Below are 19,056 nucleotides of genomic sequence, written 5' to 3'. Positions count from 1 at the left end.
GGGGTAGGTGGGTGGGATGAACGCCAGTATTCATTCAGGCCAATGAGACACAAGGAGATTTGCTGGGGTTCCTGCAAAGAAAAGCTTCCACTCTTTTTAGAAGGACTATTTCTCTTTCCCTGATTTAAACAAACCAGCAGTAAAAAGACATGAGACAACCATGGAAACTTGAATTCCATGTATTAAGGAATAAGCAGGAATTATTAATGTCAGTAGGAGTTATATGTCAACATAAGAAATGTCCAAACCTGTAGAGAATTTTTATGAGTTTATTTGAGACAAACTGATGACAATTTCCAGCAAGCAAAATATCAACAGATTGAGACAATGCTCCAGAGAATGGCAGTTTTGCAGCTTATTTTGTACATTAGAATCAAAGGAGGAGGCATAAGGAGGGTTGCATGAAATCTATTGGTGGTAGGTTAAGGAGGGAGAAAGCAAAACAGAAATCTCTAAGACTGGATAAAAAGTAAAATGGAACGACATATCTTTTATATTAGTGGGCACAGAATAGTTAATAATTAACATTTACAGCACATAGAGATGGTATGCGGGGAACAAGATAACAATGAGGGGTTCTATGGTCTCCTGCTCTGGTGGTCTTGGGCTCTCGGGCTGGGGGTTGTGCCTACGAGGGGTCTAGAAAAGAAAATTACTCAGATATTTCAAAAGTATGTTATCCTAGATGCACAAGAACAATGGACGGAGCTCACTTAAGGTAAAGATTGACCTTTGCTAAGGAAGCTATAAGCCTGCGATGTGACTGTCCACCATCACCTGCCCAGTTAGGACTTTGTGATCAGACCGTCCTGTGTTGTGGGTACTTTCAGCCTCTGAGTTTATCAGGCCTGCCATGTGCCCCCCGAGCTTGTCAGGTTTATTGCATAGTCCCCTTTTTGTTCATATGTGGTATTGTGGTTCTGTAAAACACAAATGTTCTTCTTTAGATATGCACATTAAAGCATTTAGGGTTGAATGTGTGATGTCTGGAATGTGCTTTCAAATATCTCACTCCACCCCCCAAAAAATATCATGGGGGACATATAGATGAAATAAGGTTGACAGAATATTAATGTTGAAGCTGGATGACAGGCAGGTTCATGGGGATTCATGATACTATTTGCTCTACTTTTGTCTGTTTGAAATTTTCCATCATAAAAAAATTTTTGGTTTTTTTTTTAAGTCTACTTGATATGAAAGGAAAGGGCAAAAAGATGCCCTTTGGCTGCTTTAGAACTGGAACCAATAACATGACTTCTTGGGTCTCCTGGCTGACAGATTAGGCACATCGCCCTGTCTCTTCTTGGTGACCTTCAGCACTTGAGGCAAGAAGCAGGTCACCTGGGGCCATAGCACATGAGAACAGAGAGGGCAGAAAAGAGAAGAGCTATGGTTTCAGGAAGAGAGTTTATCGAGGCTTAGTTTTTCTGGGTCTATGTATCAAATCAAGTCCCATACGACCTCTGGCCTTAATCTACAGTGGAGCTCAGCATCAATGCAACTGAAGTCATTCCTATTACTTCTTAGATAATAAAATGTGAAAGCTGGAAGAAAAGAAAATACACAGCTGAAACATCTTATTTTGCACCTCTTAATGCATTATAAGATGTGACATAAATTGTAAAAAGGTTATGGGTGGTAGGTAGGGTGAGATACTACTCACTAACTGGAAGGCGGACTTCCCTCTTTGTTCCATTTCTCTCTTGTTATCCTGAGAAAATAAATAAGGCAATGAGATGTATGTGCAGTCCTTTATATTCTCTAAAAATTGAGGTAAAGGGAACTCTTTAGAAAAATAAACTATCTACATGATTGAAAATGGGCAGGTCCAAACATACACATTGTTATATGTCAAATATATCTCAATAAAGCTAAAAAAAAGTTTTAATTTTTAAAAAAGAACTGGAAAAAGAAAATGGGAAGGTCCAGCTTCATGTAATGGCTCCAGGGTACTCAGAGGAAGGAACCTAAGTTGGCCAAGGTTAAGCCAAAATTTTCCTGAGATGGTCCAGACTCCAGAGTTGTGAATAGTATTTTAAACAGGAAAGTGATCAGTCAAGAGTTTGAGTCTACAGTCCCTAGAAATATGTAATACTGATGGTCCTGTCACCTGAACTGAGCATGTAGTTGGCATTTCTGATACTGGTGAGGAAATTGACCCAATTTCCCAGCCTCTTTTGCAATCCCCGTGCCCAGCCTGGCATCTGCCTACTCCTCTTGCCCCGAGAGGGTGGCCAACTCTTCAAGTCTCACAGAAGAATGCTCTGAGGGTATGAACATCTCACGCCATGAACCAGCCTCACAAGAGTGATTGGTTATGCAAAGGTTTCCAGAAAGGTCAGGAGAATCAGAGGAGGGCAGGATTCACAACAGCAGCCAGCCAGTAGCACAGTCCATCAAGGTTGGCCTTCTCCTTGGTCCCCTTTCATTATGGTGTGGATTGGGCCTGATACAGCTGTGGCTCTTCTACCAGCTCTACTTCCATTGGATTCCTAGAAGCTCACAGCTGACATTCCACAGGCGCTCAGATGTTTTGTTATTTCGGGCCCTTGGAGACACCCAGGTCCTCGTGCAGTCACTAGAGGGCAGAGAAAGAGCGTGAACATCAGGAGTGGAAATGGACAGTCTGGAAAAGTTTATGGCCTCTTTCTCAGATTCTGTTTCTCAATGTATAAAATCTAATACTGGATGAAAAGAAACTAATTGTATTGAAATGCAGTTCTTAAACATTGTCAAACCAAAATCTGTGATATATTCATATAATAGATAGGCTTCTTTATTAACGTATTCTATAACAAGAGCTAGCTTGTTATAAGATTCTATAACAAGACTGGGTCTAATAACCACCAATTTCAAAGTAGTGGCGAGCAGAAGTGACAATCTGAGAAATCTGCAACAACTGTAATGTGACATGAAAATATAGTTTTATTGGTGACAAAGTCACAGGTATCACTACTAACCCTGTGGTTCATAGCCTATATTTATAAGTAAAGGAAAGGCCAGATTTCAGAGGTTAGTGAAATTAAAGATGAAATTATCTTCCCATCCAACTTTACACCGACAGACCCACTTGTGCCCCATGAACCCTAAACTAAGTACCCCAGTTTTTTGGGGGGGGAGTAGGAGATGGGGGACTAGAAGGATGAGGGGATAGGGGCAGAACACAATGCTCATGATGTTTTTCTTTAAATAATATTGTTTCTAATTATAAATGTCCTGTATAACACCTGGAAAACACACTAATGATAAAGAAGAAAAGGTTATTATTTAATTATTTTTCCTTATACTCTCATTTGCTTTGTGTACTATAAATAGATATATAGTCTTTCTCTCTTCCTTTTATATAAAACTAGGATCATTCTGTATCTAGTTTGGGGAGGATAGCTCTCTTGTTAAAATTGTATATTTTAATTGTATAGTAATAAATAAATATACAATCTTTCAAGTTTTTTTTAAATAATAAATATCTGGAATAAAAGGTTACAATCCTTTACACTCCCTTTCACTCTTCCTCAAACTCTCTGGAAGTAACCATTACTACTGTTCGCTGTACATCGTTCCAAACTGTTTTCTAGCTATTTACAATGAATAATTATATAGATCTGCATTGTCGTTTTTTCTCACAATATTAGATCACCAACATTTTCCTGTTAAATATTATTTGAAAATATTTTATTTAGTGACTGTACAGTATTTTATCACATATTTAATACTGTGATGTGAAACACCCAGACTCTAGGGTCGCATTATCTAATAGAAATAGGGTGTAAAACACAAATGTGAGCCAAAGATGTATTTTTAAATTTCTAGTAAAATTTTTAAAGTGTATTTTAAAAGTAAAAAGAAATGGATGAAATTAATTTTAGTAATATATTTTATTTAACACAATGTAGCCAAATCATTTCAGCATGTAATCACTATAAAAAATTATTGATATATTTTACATTGCTATTTTCATATTATGTCTTCAAAATCTGGTACACATTTTACACTTGAAGCACACCTTAATTTGGAGTAGCCATATTTCAGGTGCTCAATAGCCACATGTGGCTAGTGGCAACCATACTGAACAACACAGCGCTAGAGACAGACTGCCTGGGTTTAAAACCCAGGTCTACCACTTTCAAGCTACATGACCTTGAGCAAGTTAATTATTCTGTGCCTCTGTTTACTCACCTGTAAAATGGGGATAATATTATCTACCTCTTAGAGCTGTGATGATTATATGAATTTATACATGTACAACACTTAGAAGAGTGCCCAAACACTTTGTAAGAGCTCAAACAGCATTAGCTGTTACCATTTATCAATTCCCCTATTGTTGGACAGTGAGGTTATTTCCAACACTTCACTTAATAAATGGTGCACCAATGAACAGCCTTGATTGAACAAAGTAAAACAGAAGAGCAGACTAGGCTGAATCAAGTCATGGAATAGGAAAGAGATTTAATCCTGGGCTTCCTTTTATTCCCAAACTCTGTTTGTATATTGAGTTTGTGATAAGACTCAACACTGAAATGTCTGTTTCTATATTCCAACAGATAGTGCCAATTTTGGCAGCATTGGGAGACAGAGTCCGCACTGGGGAGAGGTGACCTTGCCCTGGGGCTTTGTGCTAAGCGGTGTTAAAGAATTCATGAAGAAAAAAAAAAGTCAGCCAATAGCCTCACAGAGGAGAAAAAGGATCCAAAGGGCCTGCTAATGTTCTTTCCAAGGCATAACCAACAGGTACAGTCTTCGAACAGCTCTCAGAAAGCTATAAAGTTTTCCTGGAAACAGGTACAAAAACAGAGCCATAAAAGCAACTCTTGCCAAGTTTCTAATGTAAGTTCCCTAGGAAAAGGAACAGCATTTGGTTTGCAGGCCCAACCCAAACTTGGATTGTACTATCAGGCACAAACTCCGCCACCTGGGGTGCACTCAGGTGGTGGAGAGAACCTGCACCGCCTCCACAAACCTGAAGTACTTGCCGCTCAGGGGCTCCAGGCCCTCAGCCAGGGCGCAGTGCAGGCTGGTCTGAGCCCCCTCCCACGCCGACTTGAGGAAAGGGGAGAAGAGCCGCCAGAGCAGGCACAGCAGGAACGAGTGCCGGACCAGCTGGGAGCTGACGATGCCTGGGTGCACCGCGTAGGTGGTGACCCCCGTGCCTAGGGCAAAGAAAGCACAGTTAGACCAGGGACACACTCTGAGCCCACTGACACAGCTCACCACCTGCCACAAGTGAGAAGGGACTCAGGAACCCAGGGTTCAGAAGGTGCGTCTCCTAGCGAGGTGAACTCTGATTAGTAATTAATTGATCTTTTCCCGGAAGACCTATAGCCTTCTCAGCCTTCTGTGTTCCACAAGGAGTGCTTTCTTCATGGACGGTCCTTTTATTTCAAAGTCACTTTTCTCTGTAGCTTAAGTATTAATAATAGAAACAATAGTTGTACAGCTAGTACTATTACTAATAGCAGTGGTAGTATCAATTACTGACAGTGGTGTCTTTGGAATTTCTATAGGAGGGGCTTACAGGAAGCAATCTGGTTGAAAGGTAGGAAGCCAGTGTTTTGTGCTGTGTTTGCCAGGCAAGCACATTTTATGAGGTATAGGGTGAGGGTGCTGATGAGATGATGGGGGTTAACATGCCCCGAAGACACCATGGGGTGCCTCCACTATTTTTAGTATTTATTATACATACATTGTCTCATTTCATTCTCAAAGAGGCTTGTGAGGTAAGTACCGTGTTTCCCCGAAAATAAGACCTAGTCAGACCATCAACCCTAATGCGTCTTTTGGATCAAAAATTAATTTAAGACCCGGTCTTATATTTATAAGACCCAGTATTATATTTATATTATATCATATCATATATCATATCATATTATATAAGACCCGGTCTTATATTATATTAAAATAAGACTGGGTCTTATATTAATAAGACTGGGTCTTATATTAATTTTTGCTCCAAAAGATGCATTAGAGTGATGGTCTGGCTAGGTCTTATTTTTAGGGAAACACGGTAATGTTAAGTTGCCCATTTACAGCTGAGGAGACTGAGTTCTCATTACAGAGGGGTTAAGTAAATTGCCCAAGGTCATACGCTAGCAGGCCGCAGGGCCGAGGTCTGAACTCTGATGTAAAGAGCATCAACTCTGGAGATAGACTGTCTGGATTTGAATTCCAGCCTAGCTAGGAAACTTACTTGGTAAACTTTCTTAATATATCGATGCCTATCTCTTCATTTGTAGCACAGGGAAAAACAGTAGCACCTCCCTCATAGGAATTGTATTAAATGAGTCAAGACACATATAGTAAATGGCACCCATAAAACTCTTAATTATTATTGTCATTATTATTATTTCTTTTAGTGATTACCTTATTCTTCTACCTTCTGTGTTCTGATAGTAAATACTATCGTTCCCAAACTCGGGCTTACTCAGTGTAGCAAATGGTCCCCACAATTTGTAGATGTCAAAGCCAGCAGCTCATCAAAAATTCCGGCAAAGCACAGAATTATAGAACTAAGAGCAGCCTCACTTTTTTTAAAGCTGAGGGGTTGCTGTCAGAGGAGGGTAAAGGTACATGCCCATATACAGACATGGCTAGAGTATGGTAGAGCAAGGACTCAGACCCGGGCTGACATCCAGCCCTAGCTCCCTGACTCCAGGCCGTGGCAACTCGGTCGCTCAGCTAACCACGTGCCCCTCAGCAAATGGCACGCAGAAGGAAGTACCCTGGATTTAAAGCAGAGTACCCACATTTCAATCCCGACTCCTTCACTTGCCATATAACTTTGGACTGGCCACTTCTTTGGACCTCAGTTTAGACCCATATAACAGTAATAATAATACCTTCTCCGCCTGTTGCAAGAAGTTGTGAAAAATCAAATCAGATAATAAATATAAGATGTGACATTAAAAACAAAGTAACTATAGATTCCTAACTGCTATTCAATTTTAAGCTTCCTGAAAGCAAGCACTCATTATTCTGCTTATAACCTCATTCTCCTAGTGCACAGAGATACCACTGGAATATACATGTTTGACATTCTGACTTCAGAAGTTTCTGTGGAGTTCTAATTTGGACTGAAGACCCTGCTTTTCCTACCTTAACCCTGGCCCTGTCTCCACGCTTACCTTGGAGCCTCTTGGCCAGCTCACGAGTAAAGAGCACATTGGCCAACTTGCTGTGGCAATAAGCAAAACCCCGGCTGTAGCGCTTCTCACCCTGGAGGTCGTGGAAGCGAATCTTGCCAACGTAGTGGGCCACTGATGACAAGTTCACCACCCGTGCAGGGGCAGATTCCTTCAGCCGCTCCAGGAGCAAGTGGGTGAGAAGGAAGTGGCCTGCAAGGAGAGCCAGCAGGGAAGATTAAAGAGCGGAGTGGCTGCCCAGGTTCAGGGTGTGGGACCTGATGACAGGACTTCGGCCTTAGCTCCCGATCTTTCGGGTGTGAACAAATTTTGATGTAACTCAGTGCTAATGGTCAGTCTGAGTAAGTGGATTCCTTAAGACAAGAGCTAGAATATAGGGAAGGCAATATAGACTTGATTTGTACTTGTTTGCTCCTCTGTCCTTGCCCCCGTCAGGAGAAATGCCACCTGCTGGCTTCCAGCCCTGCTGTGGCCAGTGCCACACAGCTGTGGGTCCAGGTACGCTCAAATATAGAAGGAAGGATGGAATAGTTAGGGAAAGAACATTTTCCTAGGATCAGAAGACATGTTCTATGATCTCCTCACTAGAGCCATCACCTTAAACTCTGAACCCAAGCCTCTTGCATAACTCAAGTCCTCAAGGTTTGCCTCCTCCATGGTCCAACCTTTGGCGTGCTTGGCCCTCAGTTATAGATGTGACCCTCCTGCACACCCCACAAACCTTGCTTGGCAAACCTTGTGCTACCCCAACCCCATCCAAGAATGGCATTATTCCTCCTGGTATCTCCAAAGTTTGGGGGGTTCTTAATGGTATGAGTAGAAGGATCTCACTTTTGTGGACTGGTCAGGAAAGGGAAAGTGAGCAAAAAACCAATATGTCCAATCCATTGGAAACCTGGGTTCTACTGAAGATCATTGGGGATTCTCAGCACTAGTGTAAGGTCATCTGTCTACAGAGAGCAAGGTGGGGTCAGCCTCATTGTTCAGTCACTCAAAGATACGTACCCAGGTGGTTGACTCCCAGGTGGGTTTCAAAGCCATCAGCCGTCTTAGAATATGGACACATCATCACTCCTGCATTGTTGATCAGAATGTGGAGCTGCTTTTCCTCTATAGCACAACCAAGGAGACCGTGTAGTTAGCAAGGAGTCTGCTAGCTGCCTGTCACAATCCTGAGTATTTGCTCCTTGCCTTTGGACCTGTCTTAGTGATGTTCAGTAACTGCTGTCACTTGGGTTTCTAACTCCAGTTACTGATATCTTCCTGGACACCACTCATTCATTCATTCATTCATTCAGCAAATATGTACTGACTACTGACTCTCGGGCAGGCCCACTCTGCCGGGCACTGGGCATACAATAGTGCAACAAGACAGACACAATCCCTTTCCCTCACGGATTTCATTGTCATTGGTAAAAGCTAGTCATTTTCCAAGATACAGAACAATTTTGGCAGCAGCACAACCTCATTGGGTGCCTGTGGCCACAGGTTGCTTCTCTGGATGAAAGAAGAGAGTGGCATCAGGACCACACCTTGATGCCAAGGTACAAGCCCAGACAGGGAGCTCACACCTCCAACATTCCCATTGCTGAGGCAAAAAGATGATAAAGATCCTGCCTGCCCAGCTTGTCCACCTACCATCCCTTTGCCAATTCCCTGCCCTGCTGGTTCATGTGGCAGAACCTGTCCAGTGGAATCAATGTTCTGATATAAGGGTTAGAGGTGATCACAGGTGGAACAGGCCTGCCCACACCCAGCTTCCTGCTTTTCTAGCTACTCACCGGGGTCTTACCTGCCAGAAAGCCCTCAGCAAAGGCTCGGATGGATTTGGTATCAGATAGATCCAGTTTCCGCACCAGCACCTGGGAGTTCTTTGTATCGGCTCGAATTTCACTGGCAGCAGACTCCCCCTTCAGTACATCTCGGCAGGCAATGTATACTCGTGCTCCTGGGGCCAAAATAGTGAGCTTGGGGCTGGTGGACAGAGCATTCTAGAGCCATCTCAAAAACCATGAGAGGCTATATTGCCACGTCAGCATTCTCACTGCAGTACTGCTCAGGCTCTTTGCTATCAGCTTAACTCCAGGCTGGGAACCCTGTTTTTTACACTCTGATATTTAATGTTGTTTAGCATGTCCTTCTAGAACAATGGACTTGACCAATACTATATGAGCAGCCTTGTTTTCCTTACTTTATAAAATGGGAAGGGAGCAGGGAGGGAGGAAGGCTTGTTTAAGGGCACAGAATTAGTTGGTGTCACAGCTGAACTTGAATCTCAGGCTCCTTGAATTCCTGGCCAGAGCCTCCAAGCCCAGGAGGAAAGACAAGGAAATGTGGGCAGAGCCCCAGTAAGGAAGGCAGGAGATGCTGCCCTGTGGACACAGAAGTGGAAGGACTTGCCTCTGCGAGCGAGCTCTCTGGCCGTCTCCTTGCCAATGCCTGTGTTGGCTCCGGTGATCACCACTACCTTCCCAGGAAGCTGCACAGTTGTTCTACAGACCCCACCAGCAAAGAACTTCCTATAGGCGAGGGAAACAAAAGCATTCATGCACTATCCTTCCCCATCCCAGACTGAGACACATAAAATCCATCCAGCTTCAAAAGAGGGATTTCTTTCCGTTCTCATCAGGTGACCTAAAGAAGCTAGTCTTCTGGATGTTTTGCCACTGGGCAAAGGAGTCTCCTGCTTATCAGCTCAGGTTGGAAGTTCTTGTGCAGAAGCTACAAATGGTCATCTGGACAAACAGAATAAGTGCTCTTGAGCCAGGGCCAATGGAGACCTTCCTTATTAGATAACAAAGCTCTTATCTCTAGAGGTTCCCAGAGGTCAGCTTCCTCCTCTAACCTGCATTAAAAACAGTGGAGTCAGTGGCCCTGAGACCTAGGTCTTCAAGAAGCATCAACGGTGAGTAACTGATGAATAGCATCTTGAGGGGGCCCCACATGTAAATATGGCTCTTGACTGTCTCTCCAGTTTTAGGGAGGCAGCACCTTTAGAGACTTTTTACCGTCCTACTAGAGATTCCATTCTAGCCATCAGCACACACACACACACACACACACACACACACACACAGAGCGAGAGCGAGAGCGAGAGCGAGAGCGAGAGCGAGAGCGAGAGCGAGAGCGAGAGCGAGAGCGAGAGAGAGAGAGAGAGAGAGAGAGAGAGAGAGAGAAAACCATCCTTGTTCAGACCTCTGTGCACGGAGCATCCTTTTACATCAAGTTGACTTGGCAAGTTCCAAAAAGAGGATGAAAGTGGGGACAGATGATTTCCTGAGCATCGTTCAACGGCCAGACAGTAGGCTAGGCACTTTCCATAGGGAATTTATTTTAATCCTCTCAACCACTCTCTTATTATCCCCATATTACAGTGGAGAAAACTGAGGCACAAATAAGATCGAGTCACTTGCTAATGGTGGCAAAACTGAAGTTTGAACCCAGGTTTCTATGCCAGGACGTAGAGCAACACTCTGTCCCTGATACATCCACATAACCTTTATCATCAGCAATTTTAAATTCTCTACTCAGAACATACATTTCTTTGACACCTCCAGAAATCTCACAGCCATCCCAAAACTTTAGTTGAGAAAAGAGAGGTTGTTTCCTTCCTCCAATGCTTGGTCCTTAACAATGAGTCCCTCAGCAGTGACCACCCATGGACACTCAGCAGGGCCACCTTGACTAGAAACAGTGAACCCAAGGGAACACAGTGAAAGAGCAAAGACTCAATCTAAGTTGTCTGTCAAGCTAATTAATAGAGTCATCCGCTCAGCCTTCCACTAACATCCTCTCCCGGCTTCAGGTGCTTCCTTCTCATTTTCTACCATGATATCGTAATCACCTCCTCCCTTCCTGCTTCTTCTGCCCTGACTTTCTCTCCCTTGGCCCCTATCCCTTTCTCTTTTTTCAGCAGCTGAGAATTCACCTACTTACAAGCTCCCTAGTTCCCAATTCAGAGTTTTGTAAAATATTGTATGAGTCACTGAATTAAGACAAACCTGATGGAAGGAGCTATCATGTACAGGGAAGAAAAGAAGGAGGCGAGCAGTCCCAAGATAACCAGCATCTTTTCAGCTTCTTTAGTTGCTGCTGCTTTAGCAAAAGCAACTTCGACTCCGACTCCGCTCGGGCTCCTGGTCTGGCTCCAACTCTTGGCTGCTTCTTGCTGCTTCTCCCTCCTCTAGCTCCTCTTGAGCTCTCAGCAACAGCCTGGCTCTAAGCATAGCCCACAATTCTGTTTAAATCCGAGAGCTGTCAGAGCACAGCCTGCTGGGAGATGTAGTCCTGGGGGAGGATGACGGAGGAAGTAGAACCTCACACTAGCAAAGAAAATGAGGGGAAGTGGAGCAACTGCCCTCTACAGCCCCCACCCTCAGTTATTTCTCTTATCTAGGGAATGTGTTCTCCCCAACAACCTCCACCTCTACTGCTGCAAGATAGAAAATTTTTAACTTTAGCAACCGACCCCATGATACTTGAAATCCAAATGTGATTGAGATAGGAAGACAAGAAACCCCCAGAAGAATGGTGAGAGAAGTCAGGATAGTGGTTTCCCTTGGTGGCGAAAGAGTAGAGATTGAGAGGATGCGTGGTGGGGACTCCTGGTTTGGGGCTGGTAGTGGACCGTTCTTTAAGGTGAGTGCTGGTTACACAGGTGTGCTCACTTTGTGAAAATTCATTGTCATACACTTAATTTGTGCACTTTTCTGTAATTTATGTTATACTTCGGTGAAATTAACACACTCATCAACAGGCCAAGGAAAAGGTAGAGTGTTTCATTGCATGGGCTTTAGAATGGACTTCCTGGTTCAAATCCGAACTGATCTACTGGCAAGCTCTATGACCCTGGGCAACTTACTAAACTTCTGTGTTAACTCAGTTTCCTCCCTTGTACAATTAGCATGCTAAAAATATATATACCTACTTGTTTTAAGTATTTAACTGGTAAATAAATAGGTAGAAAATTTGAAACAGAGACTAGCACATAGTAAACACTGTGTAAGAGTTGGCTGTCATAATTAACTATATTGATTCTCGTCTTCCTTGCTATCCCACTTACTTTACTCAAGGGTTTCATGTAGAAAGGGGAGAGGTAGTGAACGAGGGTGACATTTCAGTTGAATGCTATTAAAGAAGGGAAACACAACAAAAAATGTTAGCAGAAACTCTCAGAGGTGGATAAATAGGTTTCACAGCCCCTGCTCACTCAGCATTCCTCTTCTGGACAGGACCCCCAGGAGTCATGCCCCAGTTCTGTTCCTTCCTGTGGAGTTAGAGGAGGTGCCAGGAAGACATGTGTGATGAAAGAAGACTCCTGTGGCAGGCAGGTACTCACTCCCTCGCTCATCAATTTATTCATCTATTTAATGTATACTTACTGAGTCCATCTTGGCCCCAGGCATTGTGGCAAGTACTCCAAAGGCACAGTCGCTGCCCCTTGGGAATTCTATGGACCCATAAACAGAACAAGGAGTAAATCAGAACAAGGAGTAATCAGATAATTCCAGGAGGACTCTCTCTTGACTTTCAGGTTGCCCCTCCCCTCTCTTCTCATTTCTCCCACTCTAGCCCAGTTCCCTGCTGTAATGTCATCTGCAGAGGCCTGGGTGTCCTGGAAGCCCCTGACATCTTGTTACTGGAACTCTCCAGTGCCTGCCTCCTAGAAGCTGATGTCCCCTGGGCCAACACGGTTCTACCGATTGGACAGAGTCCTTTCCCCGAACACGTGGTGACCCTGGGTTTGCAACACCTCAGAGATTATATGTAAAAACAAGCTCATATAATCAGGGCTGTGGTCAAAAAGAGGGACAGACACAATACTATAGCATGCAAGGAACAGGACATCTACTAACCTCAAATAACAGTAACTTTGTACTAACGTCTTCTGGCCTCCACATTTCTGCTGAATCAAATCCAAGATCCCCTGCATTTGTGGAGATTATACTCAATTTATGCTGAGTTTGTCTGTGAGGCAGAGAACCCTAAGGAACAGCATGTAGTGCTCTAGAGCAACATAGAAAAGATATTAGAAGGCATATAAGGCATCTAGAATTATGTGTACCACTTTGTAGCCATGATGCATAGCAAGAAGCAGCAGAGCATTAGAGTTAAGCCTACAGGTTGTGGGGCCAGACTTCCTGGGTTCAAAATCCTGACTTTACTCAACAATAAAATAAATAACCAAATTAAAAATGGGCAAAGGATCAGAATAGATGTATCGTCAAGGAAATGTTTCCAAAATAAAATGGCCAATGAATACACAAAAAGATGCTCAACATCCTTAGTCATCAAGGAAATGCAGATCAAAACTACAGTGAATTATCACTCACACTCATTAAGATGACTAACATCAATAGACAAACAAAAACAAATGTTGAGAAGGATGTAGAGGAATTGGAGCCCCATACACTGCTGGTAGGAATATAAAATGGTGTAGCTTCTTTGGAAAACAGTCTGATAGTTCCTCAAACAAACATAGTGTTAAATATATGATCTAGCAATTATATTCCTAGGTATACCTTCAAAATAAATGAAAATATATATCTACACAGAGACTTGTACATGAATGTTTATAGGTGACTTCATTATCTTTACAGATGAGACAGCAACTCCCTGGTCCCTCAAACCCTTGACAGCCTCATCTCCAGGAGCTTTCTCCCCTACCTCATCCCTGCCCACCTTTCAGTCTGTCAGCACCTGGAACCATGCACTTCTAATGTCCTACCTTCAGACCTCCCACCTTCCTACTCATCTAGCTCTCGTGTGGCATGAATTCCAACAAAGCAGTTGTTTAACCCCAGGAGAATCTCCAGACAACTGTAAGCCCCTCCATCATCACTTCCTTGAATTATCTGAGATTTCATATTCATCAATTCAGTCATTCTCTTGCCAATATCCTCAGCCTCCTGGCCCTCTTGTCTTTCTGCCCCAAGACCCTGATAAACCCCAACTCTGAAAAAACGCTTCCATCTTCTTTGTATAGCTGGTTGATGAGAGCTGCTAGAGAAACATCACATCACCCTGCGTGTTGAGGCCATTATAAATACAGAGCCACCAACATCACCCAGGGCCTCCAATAAAACTCTCCGTCTTTTTGTTTTATTTCTTTAATCTCCACAATGATTATTTCAAACATTCATTACCCTTCTTTAAGCTTCTTGCCTTCTCCCCTCAATTTCACCATGTTTCCTGGCCTCTTAATACACACACACACACACACACACACACACACACACACGCACGCACGCACACAAATAGGGACCATCAGAAGGAAAATTCTTCAATATCCTGGTACCAAGTTTATAAGTCTATTTGAATTTATGCTCATCATATCTTCCTTTCCTCCTAAGATGACTTTCTCTCTAGCCCATCCTCTTCTGCTTTCTCAGGGACCTTATTCTATCACTTATTTCCTATCTCCCCTTTATCTTCAACTTTTTCCTCTATGCTCTTTAAAAATGCTCCTACCATCTGCCCCTTCTCCTGATACTAACCTCCTCTCTCCTTCCTAGCTCGAAAGAGTTGGCTACACTCTCTAGCTTTCCACTCACTCCTCAGCCTACACCCCACCACTTCTCTGAATCTGTACCCCACAATGTCACCAATGACTTACATGGCGCTAAATCTAGGGGATGCATTTCAGTTGTTGTGTTTCTTGACGTCTCAGTAGCATGGCACACTTGATCAGTACCTACTTTTCCAATTTTTAACAGCTTTATTGAGGTAAAATTGGCATGTAGTACTCTGTACATTAAAAGTATACAATTTCATAAGTCTTGTCATTTGTATACACTCATGAAACTATCACCAGAGTCAAGACAACGAACATGTCCATCACCCCAGGTTTCCTCATTCCTCTGGTAAAACCCTCCCATCCCTTTTCACTTTCTCCTGTCCCCGGGAAGCCAGTGATCTGCTTTCTAGCACCTCAATCTATAATCTACAGTTTGCATTTTCTGAAATTTTATATAAATGGAATCACAGTATGCCCTCTTTTTTGTTGTTGTGTTGTTTTTTGTCTGACTTCTTTCACTCATAACTACTTGGAGATTCACTCAGGCTGTTGAGGGCATCAGAACTCATTCCTTCTTATTGCTGAGTTGTATTTCGTTGTGTGGACATATCACAATTTGTTTATTCATTCACCTGTTAATGGATATTTGACTGTTTCCTATTTTTTACTATAACAAATAAAGCTTCTATGATCACTCACATACAAGTCTTCATATGAATAAACTTTCATTTCTCTGGAAAATTACCTAGGAATCATATGATAGGTGTATGTTTAACATATTTAATTTTTTTAGGAGTTGCCAAACTGTTTTCCAAAGTGATTATACCATGTTAAATTGCCAAAAGCAGTGTATGAGAGTTCCACTTCCTCTACATTCTCATCAACACTTGCTATGGTTAGTCTTTTTCGTATTAGCCATTATTGTAGGTGTATAGTGGTATTTTACTATGGATTTAATTTGCATTTTCCTAATGACTAATGATAGTGAGCATTTTTTTTAAAGATTTTATTGGGAAAGGGGAACAGGACTTTATTGAAGAACAGTGTGTACTTCCAGGCCTTTTTTCCAAGTCAAGTTGTTGTCCCTTCAATCTTAGTTGTGGAGGGCGCAGCTCAGCTCCAGGTCCAGTTGCCATTGCTAGTTGCAGGGGGCGCAGCCCACCATCCCTCGCAGGATTCCAGGAATTGAACTGGCAACCTTGTGGTTAAGAGCCCACTGGCCTATGTGGGAATCGAACTGGCGGCCTTTGGAGTTAGGGGCATGGAGCTCTAACCGCCTGAGCCACGGGTCCAGCCCTTGAGCATTTTTTTATGTGCTTATTTGCCATCTGTATATCTTCTTTGGTGAAGTATCTGTGTACATTACTTGACCATTTTACACTTGATCTTAGCCAAAAGGCCGAGAAGCGATCACTTGACCATTTTAAAAACTGGGTTGTTGTCTTAATCCTGAGTTCTGAGAGTTTTTAAAAATATATATTCTAACTACAAATCCTTTATCAGATACATGATTTGCAAATATTTTCTCCCAGTCTGTGGTTTCTTTTTATTATCTTTCAAAGAGTAGAAGTCCTCAATTTTGGTGTAACTTATCAACATTCTTCTATGGATCATGCTTTGGGTGTTGTAAATACCTCCTTCTTGAAATACCTTTTTCATACATCTTTTACACCACATTCCCTGGATTACCTCTGGCACCGGTTTTTAGTTTATTGCCTCTCAGCTTTAATTCATCCTTTTTGCCTGTTCTGCAAAAGTGGAAATGGGCCGTTTAAATATTTTCTCTTTGCTATTTTTTCTTTGGTACAATGTTAAACTTTGTCAATAGATGTCACTGGGCAAGCAGTGCAGAAGGAAAAGGTTTTGCTTCCTGGTTCTGTTGGGCTACTTCTGCAGGTTTCTGCAGCGTGCTTGGTTCGGGCAGCACTAGGTTCCTGCGGTGTACACAGCTTCTCCAGGGCCTTCCTCCGTCAGCACCTAGTGGCCTTCAGCTTCCCCCAGCAGCCTTCACCTCAGGTAGTTCTGTAGCAGAGTGCCTCCAGTGAGACTCCTCCCTGGCACCCTAAGCAGTGGATTTCCAGCAAATTCCACTGGTGCAGCACCACAGCAACTTCTGTGCTCATCAGGGCTCTAGACCTGTTCCTCTCCGGCAAGGTCTAGGCCTCAACCCAGGAGTGGAAGGGGGCCTCTTTCTTGGGAGTTCTATCTTAGCCCCAGGTAGTGGCTATATTACATTACATTATATATACTATATTATGTTATTATATCATATCATATCAATATATTTGTTATATATCTGTTATTATATTTTCAAATTATATCTGCTATTATATTTTAATTATATCTGCTTGTTTTGTCATCTTTTGAATTCTTTTTACTTCTTACTAGCCCACAGGTTGACGAACCATGGCCCACAGGTCAAATTCAGCCCACTGCCTATTTTTGTAAATAAAGTTTTATTGGAAAACACCAATGCTGATTCATGTATGTATGGCTGCTTTCAAGCTGCAACAGCCGAGTTTGCAATAGAGACCATACGCCCTGCCCCCCGCTAAACCTAAAGTATTTATTTTCTTTATAGAAAAAGTTCAATAAGCCCTGTAATAACTCATTTCTAATGACTCCAGTCCCCTTTATGTTTTTTTTGTGGTTAATAATTCTTGGAATGTTCCCTGTTCAAAGTACTGTATGTTTTCTCTAATCTGATTGGACCCAGTCTAAAATACCTCCAATCTCTCTGTCCCCTTTTTCTCAGCCCATTTTCAGGCTCACCTTCCTCTTTCTATCCTGTGATGTTAGCATTCATCAAAGTCCTCCTCTCTGTTTGCTGTCATAGCCTCTCTAAGCAACTCCTCTGTTTACCCATTTTTACTGATCAGGTTTAACCAGTGGGTTTTAAACTGGATTCTACGGATGAAATTGCATACATATTTCATTTGGATGTACAAACATGTCAATGTATGGGGAAACGCTCTCAAACCTCATCTTTTGACAACATTACTCAATAGTTATGGGCACAGACCCTGGATACAACCTACTTAAGTTTGAATCTCCGCTTTGCTGCTATGACCTGGACTAACAACTTAACCTTGCTGTTGCCTCAGTTTCCTTTCTATAAAATAGGGAAAATTATATTAATAGTACCTAGCTCAGAATTATTATGGGAATAAAGGGTATATATATATATATATATATATATATATATATATATATATGTCAAGGGTATATATATACATATATATGTACATATATATATATGTACATACATATACCCTGTTTCCCCGAAAATAAGACCTAGCGGCACCATCAGCTCTAATGAGTCTTTTGGAGCAAAAATTAATATAAGACCCAGTATTATATCATATCATATTATATTATATTATAATTAAAGATTCAGTCTTATATTATATTAAAATAAGACTGGGTCTTATATTATATAAGACCTTATGTTAATTTTTGCTCCAAAAGACGCATTAGAGCTGATGGTCCGGCTAGGTCTTATTTTTGGGGAAACATGGTAGCATTTGGACAGGGCCCGGCACATAATAAACACCATATAAGTTTTGGCTACTATTGTCATTTCCGGCACCCCCCCACCCCCACCCCCACCCCCGGCCCCATGTCCCAGCTAGACCAATGTTTCCCATTGTTCTAGTACCATCTGCTCTATCTGAATCCTCAAGTGGCCTGTTTCCTCTGCTCAGAGCTCTTGCCTGTCAGGTTGCTTTCCCATTAATTCCTCAGCTCAAATGGTATTTCCTCAAAGAGGCCTTTCCTGATCTCAAGACCAGGAGGGTCCTTCTGCTATACACTCTCAAAACTTTCTCTTTTTTCCTTCATAACCTTCATCATGATTTACTTACTCGTTTAATGTCTTCCCCAACAGACCATAAGCTCTGAGTGGACAGAGGTCATTTTCTGCCTGGACCTCAGCACAGTGCCTAGTTCACTGTAGGAGTACCATAAATATTTGTCAAATGAATGAGTGACTAAGAAACAAAACATGTGAAAGGCTTTCAATTAAAGGTGTAAACCCTGTACAAAATATTAGGTAACAAAATAATGAGCATGTGACGAAATTAGATAACCTAATATTAAATAAGTAGAAACTTGTACTATGTGAAGGAAACCCTCTCCTCCCCAACTGATGTAAAATACTGGTTCAAATTCATCTTGAAACATGTGTCTTTCAATCAAATGGAAATGAATTATCCAGAAGAAAGAATCAGAGTACATTAGAGTGTGCTGTCAGGAATCACAGATAGATAAATACTCATATTAACTAGTTAAACATCCCTCACTTTCCCTCCCTGGAAACCAGATAGTCCTCAGATAGCAGAGCTGAAAGGAATGACTGACATGGAACCTGCTTATTCCCAGAGAATTTTCATGGTCTTAATTCAA

At 42.2% G+C, this 19,056-nt stretch overlaps 1 protein-coding gene across 3 annotated transcripts; it reads right to left on the bottom strand.

Annotated features, from left to right (window-relative positions):
* Positions 1–255: 255 nt before the first annotated feature.
* Positions 256–18,583, bottom strand: RDH12 (retinol dehydrogenase 12). 3 transcript variants are annotated; one of them, XM_019733277.3, is made up of 9 exons: positions 18,516–18,583; positions 12,992–13,142; positions 12,518–12,585; positions 9,537–9,655; positions 8,929–9,084; positions 8,142–8,246; positions 7,119–7,328; positions 4,958–5,147; positions 256–2,578 (listed from the first exon to the last, which is right to left on the bottom strand). In XM_019733277.3, exons 2-9 carry the CDS (start codon positions 13,034–13,036, stop codon positions 2,476–2,478), a joined length of 996 nt encoding a protein of 331 aa, XP_019588836.1. In that variant the 5' UTR covers positions 13,037–13,142; positions 18,516–18,583; the 3' UTR covers positions 256–2,475. The 3 variants fall into 3 exon arrangements, with proteins under 3 accessions (XP_019588836.1, XP_074183412.1, XP_019588837.1); XM_074327311.2 differs by having other exon boundaries at positions 7,209–7,328; XM_019733278.3 differs by lacking the exons at positions 12,518–12,585; positions 12,992–13,142; positions 18,516–18,583 and adding an exon at positions 11,138–11,283.
* Between the last annotated feature and the right edge of the window lie 473 nt (positions 18,584–19,056).

Source organism: Rhinolophus sinicus, chromosome 3 (assembly GCF_057876585.1).
Source record: "Rhinolophus sinicus isolate RSI-liver-muscle chromosome 3, RSI-T2T, whole genome shotgun sequence".
NCBI lineage: Eukaryota > Metazoa > Chordata > Mammalia > Chiroptera > Rhinolophidae > Rhinolophus > Rhinolophus sinicus.
The sequence above is the reverse complement of the archived record's forward strand: the minus strand, read 5'-3'. Positions and strand labels throughout refer to the sequence as shown.